The sequence below is a fragment of the Kryptolebias marmoratus genome, linkage group LG4, assembly GCF_001649575.2.
Source record: "Kryptolebias marmoratus isolate JLee-2015 linkage group LG4, ASM164957v2, whole genome shotgun sequence".
Taxonomy (NCBI): domain Eukaryota; kingdom Metazoa; phylum Chordata; class Actinopteri; order Cyprinodontiformes; family Rivulidae; genus Kryptolebias; species Kryptolebias marmoratus.
Window position 1 is genome coordinate 3,094,241 of NC_051433.1, and position 9,337 is coordinate 3,103,577.

Sequence of the window (9,337 nt, forward strand, 5' to 3'; positions counted from 1 at the left end):
CTGTTTTAATGTTAAAAAATTCATTTAAAAGCTGAGTGAGGCGTAAGAAATGACAGCTAATGATGAGCTTTTTGAAGTTTGATCTATTTGTCTGTGTTCATTAAAGTCTGTTTGCTCTAAATTCTGTATAATCTGTAACTGGGAAAAGGTAACTGATAATTCTATAATAATACATCTAAAACCAAGGTTAATTTATGTAATTTTTAATAAATATTGATTGTGATTGGCCCTTGGCTAGGATCAGATTTTTAATTTTGGCCCCCTTGCGTCTCCGGGTTTGACACCCCTGCTTCAAAGGATCTGTTCAGGTTTTCGTTGGACTTTGGCTCCTTTTCCACTCAGTTTTTTTTTTTACAGCAGGTGAACATGAGCTGAAAATCTTTAACAGGAAAAAAAAACAACAAGCTTCAATCCTAAAGACAGGTGAGCTGGAGTAAACACACTGATAAAAGCCAATTAAGCCAATTTTAAGCTGTTAATGTTCTCTTTAATTAACAAACATCAACAGAAACTGCAGACCGACACACCGGAGAACTACCTTCAGTCTTTTTCAATTAACTGACTTCACTTTTAGAACAAATTACCAACAAATTATCTGAAAAAGTCTAAAAGATCATCTTATAGGCAAATAAAAACACAAACAAGGTATTTTTAGCCGTTTTAAACACATTTTTTCAAGTTTTCTAACCTGTTACAGTGCTCTGATTGTGTTGTTCAAACAAATAAATAAATTAAATATTAGTAATAGCTAAAAAAATATGCTAATAATAGGAATTTTAATTAAAAATTGGATTTTTGGAGATCTTTTTGAGATCCAGGTTTTATGACCCACAGAGGAGTCTGAACCTCAACTTTTAAGACTACAAGTTTTATTTTTTGTCAAGTTATCCATCCCCTGATTTAAAAGCCTTTTTAAGAAATGTAAAATAATCCTTTAAGAGTGATCAGACACTGGAGAGAAAGAGCGAAAAAGGAGCCAAAATCAAAAGAGAACCTGAAGAGATGAGTTTTCAAAGTCAAACATCCCAATTTGTTTAGTTAATGGTGGTACAGATGTGTAAAACAGCTGGAGCGTGTGTGTGTGTGTGTGTGTGTGAGGGTGTGTATTGGTACCCATGGTTGGAAGCCAGCTCCAGAGGGAGTGGCCTGTTTCTGTGGCGCCGTCTGCTGTTGCATGATGGGTACTTCGTCTGTAGCCTGAGGACACGACAGTAAAGGTTATTACGGCTGACACCGAGCGGCTCGGGCTGGTGGGAGGGGTCAGCTCGGTCCCGGCGTGCGGCGCCGTTAACAGACCCTTTAAGGATCCGCGAGTTTTTAAATAAATCTGCTCAAATTAAAGCCGATCTGCTGACTGAGCTGAAAACCAGATATTTGTATAAAATAAGCTGAAAGCCCAGGTGTCAGAGGTGATATCTCGCCTCGCTGGTTTCTGAGGATTCGGACCCGTTTCGGCGCCGGCTCTCACCGTGACTTTGAAGGGGCTGCGCGGGATGTTTTCCCCTCCGAAGCGGACGTAGATGACGTAGCTGCCGGGCTCCGGCGCCGTGTAGTAAATGTCGAAGGTTCCGTCCTCGTTCTCCAGCACCTCGGCCTCCGCCTCGCTGCCGTCAGGCTGAACCACCACGCAGCTCACCCTCCCCCTCCCGGCTCCCTTGGCGTTCACCACCAGGCCCAGCTCCTCGCCGATTGCCACGGTGGGGCCGACGCCGGGACCTGGGGCCGTGGCAGCGTTAGATCCTCTCTCCTCTCTCGCCGTTTGTGATGTTTTAAAAACGTTTTCGTGTTTCTTACCGGTGACCGTGCACTTGCTGGCGTCTCCGGTTGCCGTGGCGCGAACTCTGTAGGGCGACGCGGGAATGTCGTCGCCGCCGTACTTGATGACGATGGCGTAGCGGCCGGCGCGGTCAGGGATGTAGGATACGGTGTAGGTACCGTCGCCGTTGTCATGGATACTGGGCTGCTTCGGTTTTCCGTCCGGATCCTGAAAGGAAACCAGTTTGAATGCGAGGCGTTCTTTAGACGAGTGTGTGTGTGTGTGTGTGTGAGTGTGTGTGTGCGTTACTCACCGTGATCTGCACGTTCAGCTGGCCCTGGCCAGCGTCACTGGCGTCGACGCTGAACTCGACGGGGAAGCTGGCGGGGACGCCGTTGGTCAGGCCGGGGCCGCTGGCTCGCACTTTACTGGCGTCGTGAGTCGGCAGGACTCGGAACTTGAAGGGACTGAAGGGACGAAGACGAGACGAAGACACCGCGGACACCAGTGAGACATTAAAGTAACAAACGTCCCCGATTCCCTGGAAATCTGCTGAACTTATCGGTGTAAATTCAAAGTTTACAACATATTCTTAAAAGTTCTTAAAATTATTTAATCAACTGTTATTTTTAGATAAAATAGACTCCACTCATCTTAATCTCCTCTCTGAATCTGAATATTACCTTTACACACATGTGGTGACCATGGTGGCCATTTTGAAGTCGGCCATTTTGGATCCAACTTTTGTTTTTCCAATGGGAAGAGGGTCATGTGACACCTCAAACTTATCAGGAATTTCACAAGAAAAACAACGGTGTGCTTGGTTTTAACCTAACTTTATTCTTTCATGAGTTATTTACAAGTTTCTCAGCACTTATAAAATGTGTTCAAAGTGTTGGATTGTCAATGCAACCCTCTTCTCCCACTTCCACTTCCTGGAAAGTGGATTGGTCATCGTGGGCCACTTGAATGGCCCCCCAAGGTCTCCTGATCTGACCCCCTTAGACTTTTTTCTTTGGGGTCATCTGAAGGCGATCGTCTCTGCTGTGAAGATACGAGATGTGCAGCACCTGAAGCTACGGATACTGGAAGCCTGTGCTCGCATTTCTCCTGCGGTGTTGCTGTCAGTGTGTGAAGAGTGGGAGAAGAGGGTTGCATCACCAATCCAACACTTTGAACACATTTTATAAGTGCTGAGAAACTTATAACTCATGAAAGAATAAAGTTACATTAAAACCAAGCACACCGTTGTTTTTCCTTTTCAAATTCCCAATAAGTTTGATGTGTCACATGACCCTCTTCCCATTGAAAAAACAAAAGCTGGATCCAAAATGGCCACCAGGGTCACCACCCATCTTGAAAAGTTTCCCCCTCCCATATACTACTGTGCCACAAACAGGCAGTTAATATCCCCAACCATTCCCGTTTTAATAAGGTGTATCTTTAAAAATGGCCGACCCTGTTTGGAGTAAATGTTTGCACAAAATTAACGCACAAAAAATGAGTTTTATACGTTTTCGAGACGTGGTTCCAACCCACTGGATGAAGGAGACTTCCCAGCAGTTTTCAGTTTATTTTAAATTAAAATTAAAGCTCAGGTGATGCAGTACCGGCGAGTACCTGCGGGGGACGTCCTCGTCTGCGTACTTGACGGACACGGAGTGCAGCCCCTCCACGGACGGCGTGTAGGACGCCGTGTGAGTCCCGTCTCCGTTGTCCGTCAGCTCCACCGGCGTTGCGACTCCTTTAGGAGCCGTGACCGCCACAGCCAGCGTCGCCTCGCCCGCCTTCCTGCAGTCCACAGTGAAGGATTGTGGGATGTTCGCTCTGACCCCTGACCCCACACCAGGGCCGGACACCTTGACCTTACTGGAGTCCACCAAGTCCTTCGCCGGCACCTTAAAGGGACTTCCTGGATTTTAAAAAAAACAAAACTAAGCTCTTTAAAACGTTAAACTTTTATCAGACGGAGGCTGTGTTCCCACATCGGTGCCCGTTTGTTGGAGGAAATGAGAGGGAAGCTAACAAAGTTTTATTTAAGACAAATTAAAGCCTTTCAGAAACAAACAGATGTGCAACATCTCATCGGATCTTTGGAATAAAATTATAGTTTTGAACAAAACTTCCTGCAAACCTTCAGATTTAATTAATTAACTGGGATCAGTTTGTTGGATCTTTAATTAACGGATCGTATTAACGAGGAACCCGGTCTCACCTGGGATGTGTTCTCCTCCGTAGGTGATGTTCACGTCGTAGAGGCCCGGCGTGAGAGGGACGTACTCCACGCTGCAGCTGCCATCTTTGTTGTCTTTGCAGGACATCTTGGATTCCGACGGGCCCTCCACGGTGATGCCGAGGCCGCCGATTCCCGCGCCTCTGTCGAAAACGCACAACGCACCCAACAATCAACGGCGGTCTGATGGGAAGGTAACTGAACGGGAAGACATTTTATTGAGACTTTGTTTATTTTGTTTTCCAGTTCCAATGTTAAGTGTTCTTTTGAAAGTAAAGTTTATTAGTTTAATAATCTTTTAGAGTGTTATTATCATTACATTAGTTTAAAACGGCCTCCAAACGATGTTATCGTTTATCGCAGTAATTCCTGAGACAATTAATCGTCCGTCATCGTGACAGGCCTGGTAACCATCCTCAGTCTCACGCCACGGGCGCCTGATGGCGTTAAACGATGAAGACGACAGGTCGGCATAGCCTCTGCAGAGCAGCTAACACCGTCCTCATGTCCTCATGTAGCTTTCAGTGATGAACTCTGAGTTTAATAATGAATCTTCCGTTAAACGCCGCTCTGAGGTACCTGGTGACGATGTTGAAGCTGTTGGTCTGGTCTGTCAGGGCTTGTTGGAGCCCGGGGCCGGTGGCCACCACCCTGCTGGGGTCGCACCCCTCGCTCACAGAAACCCTGAACGGGCTCTGAGGGACCGGAGTGTCGTCATAAAGAACTTCAACGCTGTGGACACCTGAAATATCCACCGAAACACAGAGCGGATGAAGAAGACATCACAAAGCGACAGTTTAAAGAAGGGGTGTCCAATCCTGGTCCTCAGGGCCTCCATTCTGCAGGTTTTCCTTGTTTCTCTGCTCCAACACACCTGATGTGAATCAATGGGTGATTAACAGGCTTCTGCAGAACATGAAGAGGTGATTTAACCTCTGAATCAGGTGTGTTGGAGCAGAGAAACAAGGAAAACCTGCAGGATGGTGGCCCTGAGGACCAGGACTGGAGACCCCTGGTTTAAGGAGTTCGGTCAGGGTTCGGGGAGGTACCGCTCTCAAAGGGGGTGTACTCCACGCTGTAGGTCCCGTCTGCGTTGTCGACCACCTCGCAGTCAGTCAGCGCTCCGGATGGGTTCCTGACCTCCGCCTTCACGTGGTCTCCTCCTCTCCGGGTCAGAGGACGGGCGTCCACCGAGAACTCGGTGGTGGCTTCTCTGAAAATGGCTTCAAGGGAAACGACGGAACAAAGTTAGACGATCTGTTCAATCAGCTCAGAGGATCCATCCGAACGAGCCATCCGGCACCTTGTCCGTCCACGCCGGGTCCGAACACCTTGACTCTGGAGGTGTCGACAGCGGGATCCACCGTCACCTTGGCAGGGAAGCCGGGGACGGCTTCGCCTTCGTACTTCAGCATCAGGGTGTACAAGCCGGCGGTCAGGGGGACGTAGGTCACCGTGTAGGTCCCGTCTTTGTTGTCCACAACCTCCGTCTTCGCTTTCATGCCTGGAAAAACACAAAAATATTACATTTATGTTTGGAAAACAACATACTGAGGTGTAAAATACAGTTAGGGACAATTTCAGGGGGATTTATGGTGCTTTTTATTATTTACGTCCAAACAAAACGTAAGAAGACAGCAGGCTGGTCTGCCACACATTAACTGTAATTAAAGGCTGTGATTCACCCACTTACGAATCGTCTCGTACGGGAGACAAAAACTAAAGAAAAAGTGTCCTCTGCTGCGGTACCTGAACCCAGTCCAGAACCGGTCGGGCTGGTCGGGGAGTCCAGCGCCGCTTCCAGGCTGAGTTGGCCCGGTCCGGCTTGAGAGCAATCCACGTTCAAAACGCTGATCTCCCCAACCTGCGAGAACAACACGCATCATGGAGTTTAAACCTTTTCTGCATTTTAACTAAAATCATCTTAGTGGTTAAAAAAAGGACGATTACAGCCGTGGAACCTTGGAAATAACTATATATGATGTAATCTTCTCTCAGCTACGACCAAACCAAGTTTCAGCTCAATATCTGTGAAACGGACCGAGCTGCAGCCATCTTAAATACATTCCCTGCTTCATGAGATATTTTGCTAACACTACACACAGAAGAAATAAAATCAACATTTATCCAAAGCACCCCTCTCCGCTCTCACCTTCGCCCTCTTCAGGCCGGAGCCCGAGGCCACCACCTTCGAGGGGTCAAAGGGCATCTGGATGTCTGCTTTGAACGGCGAGCCGGGGACGTGGACGTTTTCGAACAGGATGTTGACCAGGTAGTCCCCGGGCTCGGTGGGCAGGTAGGACACGGAGCAGGTCCCGTCACCGTTATCCGAGCACTCGATCTTGGCTTCGGTCGGCCCCTCCACCGTCAGCCCCAGGCCGCCGGTGCCGGCCCCTTTGGTGTCGATGGTGAACTCCGCCGGGTTCCCGACCAGACCTCCCTTCAGACCGGCGCCGAACGCCTTCACCTGAACAAAGAAGCGCCTTCATCATGGCTGTTCTCATTTCAAACGTTCCCAGAGAAGTTTGGTTTCCTCGAATCGATCCCACCTTGCTCGGGTCTGGAGGCAGCTGGGCCTCCACGGGGAAGGGGCTCCCGGGGATGGGGTGTCCGTCGTAGGACACGCTGACGGCGTGCTGCCCCTCCTCTGTCGGGGTGTAACGGACCGAAGTGACGCCCGCTTCGCCCGGCTGAGGCTCCACTTCACACGGCACCGCCCGCCGGCTGGGACTCAGCTGCCGGACACAGAAGTCGGATCAGAACGATGGACGTGAAACGACAACGAAGCCATTCTGAGCTCTGCTACGCACCACTTCCACCTCCAGGTGACCCTGACCTCCCGCTCCTTTAGTGTTCACCTCAAACTGCTGCTCCTCGTTGACCTCCGCCCCTGAAACACATTCATCCATGAACCACTTCCTGTTTTCAGCTCTAAAAACATCATTCATCCCTTCTAAACATGACAAACATCAAATCGAATTTCGGTGAATAGTTTTATGGAAAGAGGCCATCTTTCTTCTGAGAAAAAGCTGCTGAGCAGTCAGGATTGGATTATTTTAAACCAACTTAATGTGAGGAATAAACCCCCCAATGAAACGATGACTTAGAAGATGAAGAAGCTGGGAAGGAGGTGGCGACCCACTCGATGTTGGTTTAAATACGAGCCGATGAGTTTCTGAACTCTGGTTAAGTTAAAACCTTCTCTTACTTCCATCCAGGTTGTCCACGACGATCTTGCTGAGGTCCAACGGGGCGGCGACACCGACCGTGAAGGGACTCTTGGAAATCGGATCTCCTCCAAACTTCACCGCGATCTTCATCTCGCCCTGAAGAGGAAACACAGAACCGGATCTGAGGCGGAATAAGGTTTCGTTTTTACGGGTGGGAAGACGAGGCTGGACCACATTCAGAGCTGATGAACCTTTTCTGCAGATTATTTTGCAGCCGTGTTGAACGGATGGACGTCTGTTATCGACGGACTGATCTTTAAGGTCCAGGAGCTCCCATGAGCTGACCCACAGAAGCTTTACTGCATCGAGTTCTTCAGAAAATGGAGTTAACGCCATCTTCGACCTCTTACCTGGGGTCGGGTCCAGGAGGGAAACCCAGACCTCCTCCAGCTCCTCCTGGAGGATCCCAGACCAGAGAGGATCCAGAATCCATAATAAGGTCTCCTCCCAGTGGGACATGCCTGAAACCCTCTAAAGGGACCACCTCAGCTGCCTCCTTTCGACGAGGAGGAGCAGCAGCTCGACTCTCTGAAGCTGAGCCCGGCTGCCCTACGGAGGAAGCTCATTTCAGCTGCTTGGGTCCAGGATCTGGTTCTTCTGGTCCTGATCCAAACCTCAGGACCACAGGTGAGGGTTGGACCGTAGACGGAGCAGGAAGTCCAGAGTTTTGTCTTTCGAAGCAACGCCCTCATTCCTGAAGACGAGGCTCTGATCCGTCCTAAATTAATTTTTTCAGAGGCCGCTTTTATTAGTTACACCTGTTCTGCTAATCAGCCAATCACACGGCAGCAGCTCAGTGGATTCAGGCGTGCAGACATGGAGAAGAAGACTTGTTTAAGCTCAACAACGACGCCACGTTCGGTCACTTAAACCCTCATCTTCCTTATTCTGATGCTCGGTTCGGTCCGAGCATCTCTGAAACCCCAGATCTGCTGGGATTTTCACACAGAACCATCTCCGGGGTTCACAGAGGAAACATCTCCTGTGAGGGAATGCCTGGTTGATGTCGGAGGAGAATGGGCAGACAGGTAGGAGGCACCACAACCATGATCCACGTGGAGCAGGTCTACAAATGGAGCTTCAGCTGTTTCATGGTGGATACAGGTCGGTACCATCACCACTCGGACCCAAACAAACTGAGACCTGAACCTACAGCTGCTGAGCAGGTGCGGGTCGGACCTACCTGCTGTGCAGGTGTGTACTTGACGGTCTGGGAGTAGTCGTAGTTGTCGATGATGTCGAAGTCTCTGACGGGCGAGGAGAAGGTGACGTCCAGCGGGGCTTTCCCGGCTCCTTTGGTCAACACCGTGAAATGGGTCGGCTTACCGCTCTCCACACCTGGACAGGTAGACGGAGGGAGTCAGGGAACCAACACAGCCGCCATCTTTAAACTGAGGCTCCTAAAACGCGGGGCGACCCCCCCTTGCACATTAAAATGGCAACAAATTACGCCTCGACTGATTGTATTTGACTTTGACTCATTTCGATCAAACAAAGTCCTCAGAATGTAAACCTGCTTCGCTCCTGTCGGGTTCAATGCGAGTCACGAGAAACTGAAATGTAGAAAAACTTGGATTTGAAGCCTCACCGGTACGAGCGAGTCCCGGACCCTCTGCTTTAACCTTCGACGCATCGTGGGACGGATCCACCTTCACCGTGAAGGGACTGTGTGGGACTTCCTGCGTGCAACAAAAAATAAACAAAAACCGTCAGCAGACATTTAAAAAACGCCGTTCCAGTTTGTGTCTTTAGTCTTGTTGGCACCTTCTCAGCGAACAGGACGATAACGGTGAGCTTTCCCTCAGCCGGAGGGACGTATTTGACCGTGAACGTGTCGTTGGCGTTGGGGATGATGTCGAAGTCCACGTCTTCCTCGTGGTCGCTGGAGTCACACTTGATCCCCACAGAGATGTCACCTGAACCAACACAGCAGACCGCAGCCGTTTACGCAGACAATCAGGGCCGTAGCTCTGAGGACCCCGAGGTCCGGACCTCAGTGTTTCTCTGCTGTGTATTTTATAAAAACATGAATCCAAACAAGGCTTCTGAACGGCGTGGTTCTCTGCGTAGCTCCACCAGTTTCCTGTAGGAGGCGCTGCAACTGTGTGCAGCTGCAGC

General features: G+C 49.5%; 1 protein-coding gene across 1 annotated transcript in view; it reads right to left on the minus strand.

Moving 5' to 3' along the window:
• Positions 1-9,337, minus strand: part of LOC108244931 (filamin-B) — a 46,962-nt gene that overhangs the window by 10,425 nt on the left and 27,200 nt on the right. The window contains exons 17-33 of the mRNA XM_017431478.3: positions 8,984-9,135; positions 8,808-8,898; positions 8,403-8,557; positions 7,198-7,315; positions 6,800-6,879; positions 6,539-6,724; positions 6,142-6,456; positions 5,739-5,853; positions 5,293-5,493; positions 5,039-5,212; positions 4,569-4,731; positions 3,972-4,132; positions 3,377-3,668; positions 2,070-2,223; positions 1,795-1,984; positions 1,469-1,716; positions 1,114-1,197 (exon numbers count right to left, since the gene is read on the minus strand). Coding sequence (XP_017286967.1) covers positions 1,114-1,197; positions 1,469-1,716; positions 1,795-1,984; positions 2,070-2,223; positions 3,377-3,668; positions 3,972-4,132; positions 4,569-4,731; positions 5,039-5,212; positions 5,293-5,493; positions 5,739-5,853; positions 6,142-6,456; positions 6,539-6,724; positions 6,800-6,879; positions 7,198-7,315; positions 8,403-8,557; positions 8,808-8,898; positions 8,984-9,135 — 2,879 coding nt within the window. The remainder of the gene's footprint in view (positions 1-1,113; positions 1,198-1,468; positions 1,717-1,794; positions 1,985-2,069; positions 2,224-3,376; positions 3,669-3,971; positions 4,133-4,568; positions 4,732-5,038; positions 5,213-5,292; positions 5,494-5,738; positions 5,854-6,141; positions 6,457-6,538; positions 6,725-6,799; positions 6,880-7,197; positions 7,316-8,402; positions 8,558-8,807; positions 8,899-8,983; positions 9,136-9,337) is intronic.